The sequence below is a fragment of the Mytilus galloprovincialis genome, chromosome 13 (genome assembly GCF_965363235.1).
Source record: "Mytilus galloprovincialis chromosome 13, xbMytGall1.hap1.1, whole genome shotgun sequence".
Taxonomy (NCBI): domain Eukaryota; kingdom Metazoa; phylum Mollusca; class Bivalvia; order Mytilida; family Mytilidae; genus Mytilus; species Mytilus galloprovincialis.
Window position 1 is genome coordinate 21,368,549 of NC_134850.1, and position 21,684 is coordinate 21,390,232.

At 29.7% G+C, this 21,684-nt stretch overlaps 1 protein-coding gene across 1 annotated transcript in view; it reads left to right on the forward strand.

Annotated features, from left to right (window-relative positions):
* LOC143056749 (caspase-2-like) overlaps positions 1-21,684 on the forward strand; it is a 34,095-nt gene extending 12,411 nt beyond the window's left edge. The window contains exons 7-15 of the mRNA XM_076229898.1: positions 2-112; positions 2,880-2,995; positions 3,930-4,071; positions 8,309-8,412; positions 11,015-11,242; positions 12,863-13,097; positions 19,456-19,563; positions 20,050-20,165; positions 21,083-21,684. Coding sequence (XP_076086013.1) covers positions 2-112; positions 2,880-2,995; positions 3,930-4,071; positions 8,309-8,412; positions 11,015-11,242; positions 12,863-13,097; positions 19,456-19,563; positions 20,050-20,165; positions 21,083-21,277 — 1,355 coding nt within the window. The 3' untranslated portion in view covers positions 21,278-21,684. The remainder of the gene's footprint in view (position 1; positions 113-2,879; positions 2,996-3,929; positions 4,072-8,308; positions 8,413-11,014; positions 11,243-12,862; positions 13,098-19,455; positions 19,564-20,049; positions 20,166-21,082) is intronic.

Here is a 21,684-nt window from a genome sequence, read left to right on the forward strand (position 1 = left end):
GAAGAAACATGCCCACACGATGTCCTTGATGCTGCAAATGCTAGTCTCCATTATTACACGAAAGAGCCGAATACAGATGATCTTTTTGTGGTGTCATCTCAACCAAGGACAGGTATTAACCTTTAAATTACCTGAAGTATCATGATAATATAGAAATAAATAAATAAATGTGAAGGGATGTCAGTCTAAATTATTACTGAGTTTCAGATGTTAATTTTTATGCAATATCCATGATCATTGCGAAAACCAAGGTGCAACTCGAGGTAATACAACATAATGACAGTAAACAATGCTTTCTCCTCAACAAACTTCATAAACATCATATAAATAATATAAGAGCTACTGTGTATATGTTTGTCATTTTGTATTGAGAAACTTGATAGGTAACTACAAATTTAAAAGGGAGCTCTTTTTAAATGCATGTTAGAACCCATACAGAGTTTTACGTTTGACCAGTGATAATATATGAAAGGAGGTCTTAAATGATTGACAAACAAAATAAATAGAGGTTGTTTTGATGTCATAAAATATTATATAGATATAGGAAGATGTGGTATGAGTGCCTATGAGACAACTCTCCATCTAAATAAAAATTTATAAAAGTACACCATTAAAGGTCAAGGTATGGCCTTCAACATGGAGCCTTGGCTCACATTTTATAGTCTGCATTGCAATTGAAAATAATCAAACTGTTTTACTTTTTAAAATTGATAGAAACAAATACTGGTACCAGATTACTTTTTAGGTGGTTCACATGAGATTAAAACAGATCATCTTTTAAAAGTTTCATAATTCAAATTTAGAATGTTTGTTACTCTGTTTCAAAATAGCATGCTTTTTAAAAGCTAAAATGAATTATATTGATTGATAGTAAATGAACAATGTTATTGAAAAAGCCGAAAAAACAGAAAAAAACATTAAAGATCTATGTCCTAGCTTGTTATTGAAATATGTATGGGATATGATTTTTCGTGATTTTTTTTTATACATATAACATAATCACCTTTCTCTTTAAAAATAAATGAAAACAATTTAACAAAGGATTCTACATGTTTATCAAAAAGCCTTGGTTTTTTTTAGATTTTTTTTTTTTTTTTTTTTATAACTTTTTGCAATTAAAATATGAAAATAATGCATCAGCAAAATATGATGTAAGACTGTTTATGGATGAGGCATGTTTATTTGTCAAAGACCAAGTTCTGCTAACCTTTTGTTTGTTTGGACATTATTAATGTATTGTTTGCTCGTTTAATTACTTTGAACAAAACCTAATGAGTGCTGTTATTGATACTATCAACCTAGCCAGGGTTATGCTGTGAGCCACTTTCAACTCCCTGCTTAAATGCATTAACATATATATAAAGAAGGAAGAGTGCAGAATGCAGAAATATTATTGTGATTTAGAATCTTCTTACAATCAAAAGATGGCGCGGGTGGAGTTTTAATTCCCTGAGGGTATCACCAATCCTGAGTAGGCTGCTGTGCTGACATGAATTATCAAACTGATATGGTCATATTTATAAATTAACTGTTAATAAAACTGTTGAATTTTTAAAATACTAAGGCTTTTCTACCTCAGGAATAGATTACCTTAGCTTATTTGGCAAAACTTTCACGAATTTTGGTCCTCAATGTTCTTCAACTTAGTACTTTATTTGGCCTTTTTAACTTTTTTTTTTCATCACTGATTCGTCTTTTGTAGACGAAACACTTGTCTAGTGTAATTTTTGTTGAGCCTGCATCTTACAGCAAATTTAGGCGAAACACTAGGTTCCACAGAATTGTTATACATCTTTATATTTTGTAGCTGATTAATAAGAGGTTCACAGATGATTCTTTTGTTGATGAAATTATGACTTCCTCATAACAGCTTCTTTTTCTTTCTGATAAAAATATGGAAAAAGATTTTAAAAAATCCATTAATGCTGACATTATTCTCATCATAGTTTGAACTATTGTCTGCAGATAGATTGAATTAATACATCAGAAAATTTTGAAACATTGTAAATATAAGAATTGTAAATCAAAATGATAAGTTTAATCTTAATATAATAGTTACATATTTGATATTTAATTTATTACAATGGTGAGTACATATACACAAAACATGATTCAACTGTCTAATTGTCAATGTTGTTTGAAAATGTAAATATGTAAAAACAAATTACAGTAAGAAAAGGTGTAGAAAAGAAGTGATATGACAGAAATTTCAAAACAAACTGAGAGCATTTATAATGTATCTACATGTTTTTTTTTTTTTAATTTTTATACATTTTGTACCGTTTAGGTTAATATTAACAATTATCATAGCTTAAAACCGTACCAAAAATTTCTTCTTGAAGAGAAAAGAACCTTGAGGTTTGAAAAAATGTCTGTTACATGTATTATTTAATTAGAAAAAAATAAGGATATTTGTTATTAGAAATATATTAATAGGGACATAAATGATGGCTTACAAAGTTTAATTTTGAAACATACAAAGCAGGGGATAACATATACAATTAATTTGAAGAAACTGATAGAGATTTGTGTTAGATTTAATTGAAGTTCCCTTCTTTAAATCTAAACAAAATGTTGTCATATGAAAGAAAAATTTATCAAAGATACCAAGCTTATAATAGCAAGTGTCAGCAACCAATCATGAACTGCCTTTTCTATGAAGAATTGAGCATTGTAGTTTTTACACTAATTATTTGTAAAATGTCTTACCACTTCTACAATCTGTTTCTTAAATATGTATTCCATACTGCCAAGTTGCTTTAAAAATAGGCCAGTCGACAACTGTATACAATAAAATATGCTTGTGACAAAGGTGTTGCAAGCTCAAAGACAACACTTTTCAATGTTATTTTTGTGTTTTGACTGTATTCTCATTGAAGAAAAGGGACCTTGGATTATTGGAGACGGAGTGAATGGTTCATACTTCATACAGGCACTGATTCATGTCTTTAAGAAAATGGCACATGAAAAGTCATTTATGGAAATGATGGATGAGGTATGTATTTTTATCTAGGCCAATAAAAATGTCTGTATCATAAAGATTTTCTACTGAGTTACTAAGACAAATGTAGGTATGTAAAACTTTGTTCAAACTCAAACTCACCGCTATATACACAATGATGCCACCTGTCTGTTAGTCTGTGTGACACATGTTGGGTAAATGGATGATAATAAAAGTTCCATATGACCTAATCTTTTTGAAAAAAATTTAGAATGGAAATGAGAAATGTTTCAACAAGACCACATCCCGACCAAAGGGCAGAAAAAAGCAAGAAAATCCTACACCTGGAGGCAAAATCAGAGAGCTTATTATCACCCATTAGACAAAACCCTGAGCTTTATTGTATGTATTGCTGTGTGTTAGTTTTTTTCTACATTTGCTAGAGGTCAACAGGGAGGGTTGAGATCTCACTTTCAAACATGTTTACACCGTCACATTTTGTGCCTTCCCCAAGTCAGCAGTCCCAGGACTTTGCTAGTCTATTATGATTTTAAATTTTAGTTCATTTATATTTTTGGAGTTTAGTATGACGTCCAATTTCACTGAACTAGAGCACATTTTTGTTTAGACGCCAGCTGTTTGCTGTATTTTCTCAAGAGTTTGAGAAAACTTTTCTGAGAACTAGCCGGAGGTTTTAAAGTGTATTATACATCTCTATTTTTACATTAATTTGTGTACGATTGACTGCAAACTTTACTATTCAAAGATGAAAGAATGGGCACAAGCTCAACATTTTATATCACTGACAGGGATCTCCTATTCCAACCTCTGAACAGTGAGCATAATAATCTTTTCCATGCTTGTATTTACAGAAAAAAACCATAGAATATTCATTATTAATCACATTAATGGTATGCTTAGATGGGAATGAAATTTCCACACAATATAAAAAAAAAAATTTGCAAATGAGTTTTGTATTTTTTTCCAGGTTAATATTTGTCTTACCAATGCTGTTGTTCCTGATCAGGGAAAGAAGGCTGTAGCTGAAGTAATGATTCTTGAACATAGTGTACAAAAAGATTTGTTCTTCTTTCCAGGGTTGTTAAATGTTCCTGCTGTTGCAATGAAAGGTACTTGTACACTGAATCTTTACCTAATGCTAGATATGCTTTAGAAAATTAATTCTATAGAACAGTCTGTATTTATATTTTTAAAATGAATTGAATTATAAACACTTTGATTCAGGATGCAGTGATACACATAGTCAATGCCTAGCTTTATTTAAAACATATGTTCAATGAAAATTAATGTGGACAAATGAAACTGCAATATTAAAACTTATTAATACATTTGGTCAGATGTTGTTATAGCAAGGCGACTCTGATTATATTTTGATAGATCCTTCATATATATTACAGAATGATTCATTTGTTAGAATGTGTATTTGAAAAAAAACAGCTATACATATCTATATATATTTGATGCAACTGAAATGATACTTTTCTACAGATTCATGTTAAAGTAACCTATCTATTTGAACCTTTGTAAGTTCTTTTGTCCTATCAAACAAATACAAGTCTGAGAGTTTTTGTTCTCTTTTTACTTTATTCAACAAGACCTATACATTTTTCCCAAGAGAAATCTATCACTAACTGATTAATTTACCTGATAAAACAATTTAATGATGAAAAAAACATGTACCAATTCCAAATAAGGACTAAAAGACTGCATGTGATATTGTATAATACATTTCAAATTTGATATAAACCACGGCCGACACTCAGCTAACCGAGAGATTTGTCGTTTAATCTATATTGAGTATGCGGCTATATGGGCGATTGGTCTGTTAATCGGGTTGGTTATACGTCTGTTAAGAGTAAAACGCTTAATTTAATGTTAAACTCTATTAAATATACAGATTTTTGGCATGTTATAAGAACCAAATAAAAAAAAGAAAAGTGTCTGACAAAATGATATCTATCATAGAACATTTTGCACTTGTAAAAACATTTCTTATCTATTCTATAGGGCGAAAACGCGAAATCGTGAAAGGCAAAATTGCAATTTCGCGTTTTTAAAAAGCCCTATAGAATATTTAAGGCGAAAACGCTAAAGCGCTAAAACGCAAAATGACATTAACCTGCCACCATAGTTGTCCGCATGTAAACTGCTAAAATTTGTCACCAATATAAGTACATCGCAATCCGTTACTGTTTCAACAGCCATTGGTGTTTCATGTGTGTATTCTTAAACAAGTATTATTTTTCTCTCGTTTTTAGCAATGTATCACTCTTTACTGCATGTCCTTATATATTATTCTATATTCTGCGTTTCCATCCAGATTCTCGTGTATACCATGAGGGTCAGGATTTGGGGGTATTGTTTATTTCTGTATTCTTTAAATTGTTATGTCATTTTTTTCTACATTTTATTTATCTTACTCATTATTCTTTCTTTATTTTTCATATTTTGTCATCCCAATATATTTTACTTACGATGTTTAGTTACATTACGACATTTATCTCTGATTTATAAACAGGTTACCAATGAAGTTGACAAATTTGTGTCATTCATGACAATTAAACAGAATCAACATGATATATGCGATCATTCTTGGATGAAATTAATATTACACTTTTTGAAACCATTTTTATCAATTTTCAATTTCATGTGTTGTTTCCGTATATGTAATGTTTCATTGCTCATGTAATGTTTTCGTATATTTTAGCCGCTCGTCTTGAGCCTACTCATTTGATCCGATAACACCCCATATAGCAATAAAGTTATACTTTTATTGCCATTCATAACTCTTAACAGACCAATTAACAGACCGGGTTTTATACATCCGACCCATTAACAGACCAGGTTTTAAATAAAGATTGATTTATGTCACCAAAATACAGATTTTCGTGTAGATTTTTCACACAATGATATCAATATGGTTAACAAACAAAATGCCTTAGTTTTTTTCGATGTTCAAAATATTGAATGCAAGTAAATTTAACCAATGTGTCATTTTGTGCACATTTTATTTGTGTAAAATGTGTATAAATTTATTGATGAGTAACCCGCCTTTTCATTTTATAGATCGTACATCGAAGCTAGAAAAATAATAATTACACCACTGAATTCAGTACATTGAATTGTTTTGTTAGACATGAATACTTTTTATGATGAAAATATATTAAGAAAGTTATACAATGAAACATGCTGAACTTTCAATGATTTTCTCTATAACACCTGATTAACAGACTTTAGCCAACCCGATTAACAGACCAACCGCCGATATAGCCGCATACTTAATATAGATTAACCGACCAATCTCACGGTTAGTCGAGGGTCGGCCGTGTAAACACTGATTCAAAAGTTAAAATTTGATTTCTGATCGAGTATTTTTCCTATTAAACTTTGCATTTTTTTGGTGTTTGACAAATAAAAACTTGAAAAATTTGATGTTTAAATTAATGCCTTCATAAATGTATTCTATAACTAAACAATTACAAAAGCTTGCAAATTCATTGGAACAATACTAAATATTTTGTCAAAAATAAACTTTTTATAATTAAATCAGTGTTTCAATTGAACAGATAACAAATATATTTTTGGTAGCGAATAAATAAACATCACATGCATGCAGTTTTGTGAATTAAAACATGTGTGTCAATGAACTAGGCAAACAATAAACTGTAAACAGCAATCATGTTTAGCAAAGTAAGATTTACAAATAAGTCAACATGACCAAAATGATCAGTTGACCCCTTTAGGAGTCATTGCCCTTTATAGTCAATTTTTAACCATTTTTCATACATGTTAGTAATCTTTTACAAAAATCTTCTCCTCTGAAACAACTGGGCCAAATTATTCCAAACTTGGCCACAATCATCTTTGGGGTATCTTGTTTAAAAACTGTGTGGCGTGACCCGGCCAACCAACCAAGATGGCCACCATGGCTAAAAATAGAACATAGGGGTAAAATGTAGATTTTGGCTTATAACTCTAAAACCAAAGCATTTAGAACAAATCTGACATGGTGTAAAATCGGTTATCAGGTCAAAATTTATCTGCCCTGAAATTTTCAGACAAATTGGACAACCCATTGTTGGGTTGCTGCCCCTGAATTAGCAATTTTAAGGACATTTTGCAGTTTTTGCTTATTATCTTGAATATTATTATAGATAGAGATAAATTGTAAACAGCAAAATTGTTCAGCAAAGTAACATCTAAAAATAAGTCTCCATGACCAAAATTATCAGTTTACCCCTGAAGGAGTTATTGCCCTTTATAGTAAATTTTTAACCATTTTTCTAAAATTTTAGTATTCTTTTAAAAAATCTTCTCCTCTGAAAGCCAAATTTAACCAAACTTAGCCACAATCATCATTTGGGTATTTCATTTTAAAAATGTGTGGCGTGACCCTGCCAACCAACCAAGATTGCAGTCATGGCTAAAAATAGTACATAGGGGCGAAATGTAGATTTTGGCTTATATCTCTGAAACCAAAGCATTTAGAGCAAATCTGACAGGGGATAAATTGTTTATCAGGTCAAAATCTATCTGCCCTGAATTTTTCAGACAAAACAGACAGCCTGTTGTTGGGTTGCTGCCGCCGAATTAGTAATTTTAAGGAAAATTAGCAGTTTTTGGTTATTATCTTGAATATTATAATAGATAGAGATAAACTGTTAGCAGCAATAATGTTCAGCAAAGTAAGATCTACAAATAAGTCAACATGACCAAAATTGTCAGTTTACCCCTTAATATTGCCCTTTATAGTCATTTTTTAACAATTTTCTTAAATTTTTGTAAATTTTTGTAAATTTTTAGAATATATTTTCCACTGTAATTACTGGGTCAAGTTCATTATAGATAGAGATAATTGTAGCAAGAAGAATCCAGTAAAGTAAGATCTACAAACACATCATGATCACCAAAACACAATTTTGTCATGAATTTATCTGTGTCCATTGTTTAATATGCACATAGACCAAGGTGAGCGACACAGGCTCTTGAGAGCCTCTAGTTTCACGTTAACGCAGAAGTGCATGTGGAATTTAACGCCCGTTTACTCTTAACAAAATTAGAAGACGCGCTGATTATGAGTTAACCATAGGTTAACGCGAAAGTAAACGCCCATTTACTTTTTATGTCTACTGAAATTTTGGAGTAAATGCACAGTTAACGCAGCGTTTACTTGAACTGCACGCAGGTAAATGCTGAGTTAACTTTTTTCGGCCCGTCTACATGTAATGCTTGGTCTGCACCCAACTGTAAGGCATTTCCTTGCAATGATGGTTGAATTCTAAATAAAAAGATTGAAACAGATTATACTGTGTCCAAAAATGTATATTTGTCTTTCTCTCCTTTAAGTTCCTGGATGGCCAGATTTAGCAGTTAGTGGAAATACTGTGAAAAAATCAGATATCAAAGCATGTTCAGAAAATTTCCAGAAAAAGATACAAAATCAAAGAAAGGTAATTCTTGAAGGCTTAATCTGTAATTAGTTAGAGTAGTAAATACAGCCAGTGCAAGCTATTCATTTCGCTCATTTAACACACACAAAAGTTTAAGTATCTTTGTCTTTATCTTTAGATCATTCACATGTTATAAAAACACACAACCAGAGGTATTTGAAAAGACTGATTGCAATGAAAGTAAATTGATTTACAAAACAAGAATGTGTCCAAAGTACACGGATGCCCCACCACACTTGCACTATCATTTTCCATGTTCAATGGACAGTGAAATTGGATAAAAAATCTTATTTGGCATTAAAATTAGAAAGATCATATCATAGTGTACTAAGTTTCAAGTTGATTTGAGAACAACTTCATCAAAAACTACCTTAACCAAAAACTTTAACCTGAAACTGGCACTTCCATTTTCTATGTTCAGTGAACCGTGAAATTGGGTAAAAATATATTTTTTTTGGCATTAAAACTAGAAAGATCATATCATGAAGAATATGTGCACTAAGTTTCAAGTTGATTGGACTGCAGCTTCATCAAAAACTACCTTGACCAAAAACTTTAACGTGAGGGATGAACGGACAGACGAACGGTACAACAGACCAGAAAACATAATGCCCCTCTACTATTGTAGCTGGGGCATAACAAAGTGGACATTTGTGCAGTTTTTAACAATGCAAACAAAATATAAGTAGCTTATCTCTAGGATTATCATATTTTATGAAAAACAACACATCCTGATTTGCAAATAGTACGAATAACATTATGCATATGCTATGAAGATTCATGCTTTCCTTTTAAATAAAAATACAATTGCATTCTTTTTCCTGATATCTATGATTAGTTTATTTACAACCACTAGGTCGATGCCACTGCTGGTGGAGATTTATTTCCCCGAGGGTATCACCAGCCCAGTAGTCAGTATTTTTTGTGCTGACATGAATTATCATTGATATGGTTATATTTATAAATTAACTGTTTACAAAATTTAGAATTTTTGAAATACGAAGACTTTTTTACCTCAGGCATAGATTACCTTAGCTGGATTTAGCAAAACTTTTAGGAATTTTGGTCCTCAATGCTCTTCAACTTCGTACTTTATTTGGCTTTTTTAAACTTTTTTGGTTTCGAGCGTCACTGATGAGTCTTTTGTAGACGAAATGCGCGTCTGGCATATATACAAAATGTTGTCCTGATATCTATGATGAGTTTATTATTTTCAACACAAACAAACGTTTAAGTATCTTTATCCTCATGTAGAATTGTTCATCCAGTCTTGTTTACGCTCTCACTTGTACAATTCTTCACTAATTTTTATAAAACTCATATTTTACATTTATATCACAGTGTAATTATTTAGTATCAATTATTTTTAAAAGAGTTATGCCCGAAACTGCATTGCATTTGAGTCACCCGCAAGAATGTTCAGTAAAGAAAGATCTACAAACACATTTCCATCATCAAAACACCATTTTGTCATGAATTTATCTGTGTCCGTTGTTAATATGCACATAGACCAAGGTGAGCGACACAGACTCTTGAGAGCCTCTAGTTAAGTTATTGCTCTTGGGTAGAAAAACATGTGCAGTTTGGGAACATTTAAACTTTGTTCTTTTATTCTTATATAATTAACATTCAATTTTAAAATACTGTGCATATTAATGATGTGAAGTTTGTTTTACTAAATAATTTGATAATGTAAGTAACCGTCGGATCCATTACTTATTACTTGAACTTACCTAACAATTATGAACCACTGCTAATATATTTTAATATGTTGTTACTTAATCTCACTCGATACCAACAAATTTCACTGTTGCTGTTCAAATGTTCAGGAGTTATGGTCCTTGATATGTTGGTGGAATTGAAACCTCAGTTTCTTAATAATTTCAAAATTTATAAACAGACAATTTTAGAAAGGTTTGTTAAATGGAAAATAGGCAAACAATTATTCAAGAGGAACAAGCGTGAAAGTGCCTTAACACGCAGTTTGCTGCCGATTATACACCTCAGTTAATTATACCCCGCTTTGAAAAAAGGGGGTTATACTGTTTTACCTCTGTCTGTCCTTCCGTCAGTCGGTCAGTCCATCATTCCGTCAGTCCGTCAGTCTGTCAGTCAGTCCGTCCGTCCCATGAATATTTTTCGTCACATTTTTCTCAGGAACTACACTACCAGGATTTCTGAAATTTGGTTTCAGGCTTGATATAAGTCAGCTATACTGTGTGATGCGTTTTCAGATTCATCACTCGACAACTTCCTTTTTACCGAACATTTGGACGGAGGTATCATCAGTGAACAGAAGCTCACAGATTCACTTGTTGTTTTGTGTTTGTTTTTCTTCTGCTTATGACTTTTTATTGTCTCTTTGAAATATTCTACAACTTTTTTTTTACTGATATGTCACTTATCAATATCTGATTATGATTTAACTCATACATGTATACATCACACACAGCAAAGCAGTTGTTCCATGTGAAGTAGTTACATGTATACTATTCCAAAAGAGAATCTATAACCAATCTGTATATCTAATGGTTACAACATAGCATTCAGTGAAATTATAATGCAAACTAGATAATGACTGCACCTTTTTCATTTTCTTTAGATATACCCAATGACAAGCGTAAAGAGAGGGAAATTTATTTTGATATCTAATGCTCAGTGCAATTGCACAAGTGAAGAAAACCAGACTGAAGAAGATTCAAAGAAAAAAGAACAAAGATATAAAGAGTGTATCACAAATTCAGATTTTGATAAATCCAATATGAGTCAGCTTTTTAAATATATGGGATATGATACAGCTGGTGGTATCCTAACTAAGAAAACAAAAGAGGTATTCAATTTTGAAATTATTAAACTTGAATAACTTGATGACTTAAATAGAAGACAACATGTATAAATGTCAGGTCAACAGTTTCCTTGAGGAAGTGAAAGGGATTACATAATCAATAAAAACATTGAAAATTATATGAAAATTATAGCTAGCAGAAGGTGGGTTAATGATATATTTGTATATATTTTGTTTCAATATTTTTGTTGTTACAACTTTTAACATATCTGCGATGAAAAATATCGAAATTAAAGTAGGCATGAACATGTATCTTTTCCTCATAACCATGTTTGTTAATTAACTATATTATACCTATATAAAAATAATGTGAGGAAAAGACATTATTTCTTATGCAGCAAAAATACTGCAATCTGATTGGTTGATTACCCTGTTGTAAATAACACCCCTCCCTTGTTCATCCTAGGATAAATAATAAGTACAATTTTGCCAAAATAACGAAAGAAGTAAAATGTAAAAAATAAAAAATATAATAAATATAATGATATAAACAAAAATGAAAAATAAATAAATTTGAGGACAAAATATTTGAAAATTTGAAGAAAAAAAAAAAGAAAAAAAGTTTTCACCCAAATTCCAAAGAACAATTTTTTTCTTCTGAATTTCCCAAAAATGAGAGTAAAAAAAGTATTTGACAATGCACAGCAACACTGACGTTGAAAAAATGTTACACTGAAAATTTCATTAGCATTTTTCAATTTTACATAATAAAGGAATTGTTAATAAGAAGTAACTTCATTATCTAATCAGTCAGGGGCGTTACTTAAACAAGTTATTTTTTTTAATTACTTATGTAAGTAATTTTTTATTTTAAATACAATAAAATTACTTAATAGAGTTATTTTAATTTTTAATAGAAACATAGACTAAATGTAGTTTTCATGATTTTAAACTACATTTTATATCATAAAATAAAGAATTTATCAAATTTGAGAGGAGTATAGACATGAAGGGTTACTTTGACAATAATAACAAAAATATTACTTGAATAAGTTATTTTAAACATTTTTGAAAAAAATAGCAATAACACTTATCTAAGGCACATATGTAATTGATTTAGGTTACAAATTATAAATAACTTCAGGTCTTAATTAATTCACAAGTATCTATCTATTTATATCAGTCTACCTTCAAGATTTTAGAGGAAAATGATAATTTAATAGTCTCAAGAGACCAATCTTTGACCCAGAAGCGTCCGTATGAAAGATAATTGCGTCGGAAAGTTAATTAGTGTTTCTGAAGAATTAGTTTTTATATATCAAGGGAAAAATAACCAGATAACTGTGAAAATTATTTAAAGCTAGTAAAATCTGTATTCTTGGACACCTATAAAAATAATATTCAGAAAAATAACTTATATAAGTTATATTTAAATAAGCCTCGTTTTCAACATTACTTGTATAGGTAATTTTAATTGTTACTTGTTTAAGTAATGCCCCTGACTGCTAATGGTTCAGGGGTTTAAGGAATTTTACACAGTTGTTGAACATTCATACACCCATTTGTCTGTGCCTCAGGGTGTATGAATTTTCACCATAGATATCTAATATTACATCATACGTTTAATTGAAATAAAAATAAAATTAATAAAGTTTTATTTTGCAGGAAATCAAAGATGTCTTGAAACAAAAATTGACTGATATAGATAATGATCCATCTTTAATGTATGATAGTCTGGTAATAATGTTTCTATCTGGAAAATTTGACTCAGAAGCAGGAAAGATATATGACTGTGATGGAGAAATAGTTCCAAGGAGTGAAATTTTAGAAATTATTAATGGCAGTAGATATTTTAAAGGGAAACCAAAAGTATGTTTTGTCCAAACCTACAATTTTCTAGGTAACTATATTGCAATTCAATTCAATAAGACAGCACCACAAAGACATCATTAATAACAACGACATCATTAATAACAAAGACATTATTAATAACTAAGACATCCTTAATAAAAGAGGGACGAAAGATACCAAAGGGACAGTCAAACTCATAAATCTAAAACAAACTGACAACGCCATGGCTAAAAACGAAAAAGACAAACAGAAAACAATAGTACACATGACACAACATAGAAAACTAAAAAATAAACAACACTTACCCCACATCATTAATAACTAAGACATCATTAATAACAAAGACATCATTAATAACTAAGACATCATTAATAACTAAGACATCATTAATAACTAAGACATCATTAATAACAAAGACATCATTAATAACTAAGACATCATTAATAACTAAGACATCATTAATAACAAAGACATCATTAATAACTAAGACATCATTAATAACTAAGACATCATTAATAACAAAAATATAATTAATAACAAATGCATAAAAAACAAAAAAAGTCTATATAATAGTTCAAAAAGAGTAGAAAGTTCGATTGAAACTATACAATACAGTACTTGCAACCTTAAAGGTTTTACTGTTTGACGTGAACTTGATTGATTGGTGACTGATCGGTGACGGATGTTTGACTGATTGATGAGTGATTGGTGATCGATGACCCATAGAATCCGTCAGATAAGTCAAATAAGCTATGTGATAGTTACTGTAACAACAGTCAGTTAATTAATTTTATGTAGGATGGGATGGATATGTATAATATATACTTATTGATTTTTTTTTTTTGTAAACCAAACTCCACATTGTTTGCATTCAATGAACTCCAACCTCTACGAAGACACCCTTATTCGTTAATAAACTTGGTTGCAATAACCAGAGACATATAGTATGTCTCTGCGATAACAAATAAAAAAAAATATAAATGCTTTTCATGCATCATATGTATTACTTCATATTTTTTTTATTTAAATTCGAGCTTGATAAATTACATAAGTGCAGAATAATGATATGCTCAGAATGTTTATGTACCAATTAAATGCGATAAAATGTTATCATTTAAAATAAGTACTCTATTTAGCAATTTCATGTCATTTGATGATAAAAGTATATATAGTATATTACAGTAAAGATGCTTAGAGTTTAGTTTGTGTTGATTAAGAGTGTTGTTTTAACTATTGTTTTAAATTGCATTAATTTCTTTTAATAAAAAATTATGCAACTTTATTTGTTAAGATTTATTTAAAGGCCTCAAAATAAGTCTTTTTTTTATTAGATAAAATCAGAATTTAAAGATCTGAACTTTTGTTTTTCTGGAATAAGAATGCAATTATTGTTTTATTTTAGTACAAATTATAAACCGCCATAAGATTTCAGTACTTTTTGTACATCAGGATTGGTTGTTTTTCATAAAATATGCTGAATTTTAGGTAAAAGATACCAAATTTTTTGTATGCCTTGCTTAAATGAAAACATTTCAAATTTCAATTGCAATTAGTTGTTGAAATGCCTTCTGATAACTAATTTTGTATAACATGTGAATATTTAAAGGATAAATATGCATTAACTTTTGTTTTTGTTGAACAAAAATGCAATTATTACTTCATTTAATAGAAATTATTGACCGCCATTGGATTGTTGTACTTTTTATTGTTTAGAATTGGTTGTTTTCTATAAAATTAAAAGAATATCAGAGAAAACATACAAAATTTTGTTCGCTTTGTTAAAATTAAGATAAAATTAAGATATCAAAATTCTTCTTCTTTAGATAAAAAATGATGCTATTTTATTGTAATTAGTTACTTTAAAGACCTGTAGATAAGTCTTATATTAGAATTTAGATATAATCAGAATTGAAATACTCTAACTTTTTTTTTTGAGTAAGAATGCAGTTATTGCTTTATTCTAATACGAATTGTAAACCGCCAAAAGATTTTTTTTTTTTTTTTTGTACATCAGGATTGGTTGTAATTCATAAGATATGCAGAAATTTAGGTAAAAGATACTAAATTTTTGTACGCGTTGCCTAAAATGCAAATATTTCTTCTCATATTTGAAATAATACAATGTCTATTGCAATCAGTTGTTATAAATGCCTTTGGATAACTGATTTTGTTTTGTATAAAATGTGAATATTTGAAGAATAAATATGCATGAACTTATGTTTTTGTTGAACAAGATTGCAATCATTTCTTCATTCTAATGAAAATAATGGCCGCCATTGGATTTTTGTACTTTTTATAGTTTAGGATTGGTTGTTTTTCATAAAATTAAAAGATTTTCAGAAACAATATTCTAAAATTTGTTGTTTTAAATAACAAAAATTATTCTTTTGATAAAAAAATCATAATATTTTATTTTTACAATAGTCATTTTTAAAGCCTCAAGATAAGTCATTTTTTAGAATTTAGATATAATCAGAATTAAAATTCTTAAACTTTTTGTTTATACAGTTATTGCTTTATTTTAATACAAATAATAAACAGCCATAAGATTTCAGTAGTTTTTGAACACATGCAAATATTCCTTCTCAAATTTAAATAATGCAATGTCAATTGCAATCAGTCGTTATACATGTAAATGCCTATTGATAACTTATTTTGAATAAAAATGTGAATAAATGAAGGATTAATATGCATAAACTTTTGTTTTTTGTTGAATAAAAATGCAATAATTTCTTTAATTTCTTTTTAAATATATAACCTAAATAAAACGAAAATGACCATTCTTTAATGGTAATATTCAAATTCACGTTTTATCTGTATATTTCTTTTCATATAAATTCATTTAACTTTTCTAAATAATTAATAAAAATGAAGTTGATAATGTTTTGTATATTACTGATCGATGACCGCTGATTGATCGCTAAAACAGTCACACCTGTATCTCCAATCAATATCAGATTTTTAATACAGTTTAAACTGCCTTATACGACACTTGACTATTCCAACATCCTGCTTCAACTGACTCATTTATGTGGTCCCAAAATATGAAACATGAAACATGAAAACTTAATTAAACGCCTATTTCTACATATACAATATGTATTCAATGGCGTTGTACATAAATGACATATAAAATACAAAAATACTAAACAAAAATACAATATGTATGTACAATACCAAAAATTGAAAATTTATACTGTGATACACAAGAAAAAAGTCAGAAAAGTTCAAAATAATTTTGGAAATACAATGTTTTCAACCGACATTTAAAAATATCCAAAGATTCAGAGTTTCTTACATTTGTACCTAGTTCATTCCACAATTTTGGCCCAATAGTACTAAAGCTTCTATCTGAAAAAGTTTTCTTTTTGTTATATGGGACTGCATAACAACCAATAGATGACTCTGACGACCTTAATGAACGTTTCGACACTTGAGGATTTAACAAATTGATCAAATATGACGGTGCATTACCTACATGACAGTTGTACATATATGTTAAGATTTTAAATGTAATTCTGGCTTTGATCGGAAGCCAGTGTAAGTCAAACAATGCCTGCTTGGCACTGTCATACTTAGAACGGTTTAACACAAGTTTGGCACACATATTCTGTATACGTTGCAATTTATATAAATCAGTTTGTGAAACTCCAAAAAGTATAACATTGCAATAATCTAAATGTGAAATAACCAAAGACCAAAGTTTCAGTTGCTTCTTTCGATAGATAGGATCTTATGCACTTTATTTTGTAGTAGTTCATCATTGCTGTCTTACATTTTTTAGTAATATGGTCTTTGAAGTTTAGAGTCTCATCCAGAAAAGCTCCTAAGTACCGTATACATGTTTTTGATTTTATAACATCTCCACAAATGATTATTTCTTTTGTCTGACATTTAGAGAGTTGTTGTCGACTGCCAAAGAGAATAAACTCTGTTTTCGCATTGTTCATTTTTATGCCTAATCCTGGCAGAAAAAACCTAATTACTCCTACATTCTGCTTAATCTAACATTTTTTTCTGGTTTCCCTGTGTGTCAGAAATAATCAGGTTACATAAAAGGTGGGATAAAACTAGTAACATTATAAAAACTTGCAATAGACATTATATAATAATTCGAGAAAAAATCACTCAACGCTATAAAACATTGTCCTAGTTTAAATGTATAAGGACTTATAAAGGCAAAAGTTTAATGTAATTACCTTTAAATTACAATGTTACTTTTGAAATAAAGAAGAGACAAACTAGGTAACAAACAGAATATGAGGTAATCACATGACTTTCAAAAGGAGTATGTGGCATTTGTTGGTGTGTTGATAGAGCAAGTGCCTCCTCCTGTGGCACTTGATTAAAACAGTTGTATGTTCGAATCAAATATGAAGTTGAAATGCTTTAAAAAAGCGAAGAATTGGGAACAGTGTGAAAAACACTACTTAGACATTTTTTGCCTGGTAATGTAAAAGCTTATAATTCGATTAGATTAACCTCTGATTGATAGCAGATTTAAACAAAAAAATGTTAATGATATTTCATTTCAAAACTAAACTGCTTCTTCTGGGCTGGTACAAACAAAGTGGATAAAAAGGCAAGTGTAGGTAAAATTTCTATAAAGACACCAGGCTCATAATTTGGTATGCCATTCATTGTTTTGTCTATATCAGACTCATCAGTGATACTGAAAACTGTTTGAAGGCCAAGTCAAATGCGAGTTAATGAACATTGAAAACAGAAAATTCTGGAAACATTTTATTCTAAAATTTGTTTTTGAATAATCTGCCCACTTAAAGTGTAACATGTGTACAAACCTCAACCTAAGCATATGTAAATCATATATCATAAATACATCTAAATTATATATCATGAAGTCATATATGTGGATAAAGATGAACACTGACCCCAAAAAGTCTAATGTAGGTTGTTATCACTTAAATACTTATCTGATAATGATCTAATCGGTTGGTCATTTAGATGTAAAAAGACAATCAAGACAATAGAAAACTGACCATTTAAAAGTTTCTTAAAAATTGGAAACGTAAGAATGACTTGGTAATGAACAAACTTAAGTATATTTCCTTATTATCTAGAAAAAAAAACAGATGTCTACATTTTTTACATTGTATTAATAAACTTTCTTACAATTAAACTCTAACTTTGGTTATACAGTGTGTGTAAACTAGTAGTATGGAAAAGCCTGTAGGAAAACAAACAGAAAACTTATTTATCATATTGAAAGGGTATCCTGATCTAAAATTATCTTCACGACTTATATACCTATATGGAGTTATTTTCTTTCAGAACGACAGGTCATTCTTTTTCAGAATCAACCCGGACGATACCATGTTTCAATAAAATATGCTCCAAGACATAAAATTATGAGCTGTGTGAGGTCATTATTTTCCTTGATGAAAATGCAATCTATAATTAATACTTCAAAATTTTATTCGTCTGATAGTTTTTAGTTGCTGATTTGGAAATTTATTTTTTAAAGTTCAATCGATTATAGGTGTAAAAGAAACCGTCATTACCCGCATTTTAATTTTAGATACAAATAACGTGAAGTTTTGTTAATTTATCGCTACAATAAAGAAACATTATAATAAATGTTAGATGAATTTTAATGTAGACTTTCATAAAATAAGGCCAGATTTAGCATATTCGTGTGTAAGATTTTAAAATCTTCTTGAGTCACACTGAATAGGTTGATTGATTTTTGGTTGCTTGCTTAACGTCCAGTGGCAAATATTTCATGCATGTTAAGGACGATACACACTGAATAGGAAATCATACTGTGACCTACATTTATTTATATTCGTCTTCTTGTCAGTTCTTAACTTTATTTAATTTATGTATACCTTAATTTTACTCTATCAAATTATCAACTAATAAGATAAATGTAATCTTATATTTTATTAAATAACATTAACGTAACTCACAAAAGGGTCGGGTGCGGAGGTATATAATTATATCCTGATTATCTGATTAAATGTATTGAAATTCAAAAGACAATTTTCTGAATTTTTCATTCGATTCAATTAAAATTGTTAAAAAAATAACCACTTTTCCGCGATAGAAATGACATTACAAATAGAAAAATAAACATACCTCCTCCCCCTCATCCATAAACTAAGTGGTACAATAAATTACTTACAATGTGTCTTGTATTTGTCATACACCATTATCGGATGGTAACAATACATTTGTGTCTTACTTCATGCAGTTACAGTAATATTCTTATTGTGTATGGATAATAATTTTTAAAAGGTTTATATCTAGATTAATTAGTGAGTTTATGGTCGGTCTTTCATTTGATCAATCCTGACACCCCTCGGTGTGTTCTACGACAAGAAAAACCTTAAAATATGCATGCTCTATAACATATAGCTATATAAAAAAGTTGTGTTCATTTGTAGAAGAAAGTGCACCATATGATTCAACCGATTCTGCAGCTGATACCATCTTAAAGAATGGTACTCCAAACACAGATGACATTTTTATGGTATCAAGTTACCCAAGAACAGGTAATGATTAGCTATATCAGGTATACAGGTAGATTTGCACCATTAGAACTGTTAAATTGTTCATTTAATTTCTTCTGAAATATTATTTTACAAAATTATTTACATATTGATCTTTGATCTCTTAGTGTTGCAAATTGAAACATGAACATTGTATGTTTCATTGCAAACATTTTACAAAGTCGTTGTAAATGTATGAGACAATCCTCCTACACCTATCATGATTTACTGTAACAAATCAGGAATAGGACTTAATGATTTATGTTCATATCATAATAGATTTGAACCTTCAAGATTATCTCAGATTTTAATTTACAATTTGACATTTATTCTGAACTCCTTTGCATTTTAGCAGATTGAAGATATTAAATATGAAGAATAGACATTTACTGTAATCATAATACAATCTAAGATGTATTTTGGTAATGTTGCATTAAATGACAACCCAAGTTTATTTTACATAGTCTCATACTAAAGTTATTCTTTCAGAACAAGGTCCATGGATAATTGGTGAAAACATGAGTGGATCATACTTCATTCAGGCACTTATACATGTCTTCAAGAAGCATGCCCATGAAAAATCATTAATTGAATTATTAGAAGAGGTAAAGTGTTAAATATACAAATACTAGTAAAGAAATAAGACATTACAATACAAAAGAAACAACCACTGAACAACAGGTTCCTGTCTTAAATGTAGGACAGGTGTAAACAAATGCAGCAGTTGCAACGTTTAACAGACACCAACCTTTAATTACCCTTACCTGAATGTTACATCACAACATAGAAAGCCACATTATCAAATATCACTTGAAATGGCTTAACTCAATCAAAAGACATACATATAAAAAAGAAGATGTGGTATGATTGCCAATGAGACAACTATCCACAAAAGACCAAAATGACACAGACATTTAAAACAACTACAGGTCACCGTACGGCCTTCAACAATGAGCAAAGCCAAAATGAGAAGACATACATAGAACAAATACATCATTTCTAGAACATAATGTAAGTGCAATATTAATAAAAAGAAGGGGAGATGATAAACAATATCGAAAAGACAACTCTAACCTTGGTCTCAATGACCTATAATAACAGTTGTAAAGAGTACATGGCGTATGGAAATTATTTTTACAAAATAATTAAATTTGTTGTTTAAAGTACAAGAACAGCAGCGAAAATTTATCGTCATACTAAATAATCAAAGATGGTATCATATATTAGAAATAGTGAGGTGATATATTACTTAAAATAAGTGAACATTGAATAGCAAAAAGGCATAACAAAATGTATCAATTGGTCTAATTAACACTAAAGTACGATCTGAAAATACTCTCAGTGTCTGAAAGCTAGTTACAATTACAAATAGTTTATCATGCATACGAGAATAATCCATGGATAACATGTAGAAACCATTAAACTTCAACAGGAACTCTCACAGTTGATTTTCAAAAAGTAAAGATTTATAAATATTCCTTTTTGCATTTAAGGTTTCAACTTTACTGTTTACTTTTTATAGGCAAACAAATGTCTTCTCAATGCTGTGGTACCAAACAAAAAAGCTGGGACAGTCGAAAAGATACCTGTTGCACAAATTGTTTTATTGGAGTATTGTGCAGGAAAGGAACTTTTCTTTTTTCCAGGACTTGAATTTAAGGCACAAGATTTAGGTGCTTCTTTGTCAGGGAAGCCAGTGTGTTCACCATCAGAATAACCTTTAACTGCAGATAATACTAGTTGCTACTTTAGAATAACGTTTAGTGTTCTCATCCATAATATGACTGATAGCATAAGTTTCATGACAGCTAGTTTTGTGTCTTTGACATTGTTGGATGCAAATATTAGTTAAAGGGCTAATATCAATATTCTGAATACCAGTATTACGATGAAATGTTCCCTAAACTTTTATAAGTAACTGTTTGATATAAATTAATATCTTGTTGGAAGAACATGTTTTTCTGTTTAAAAAGATCTTAATATAACTTGTAAAGTATACCAATGTTTTAAAAGAAAAAAACAGATATGCATGCCATGTGTTTTACCAAACTGTTATAATTTGTTAACTTTTTAAATTATGGTGTTAACATGCCAGCGTAATAACACATTTTAAATGCTCTAGAA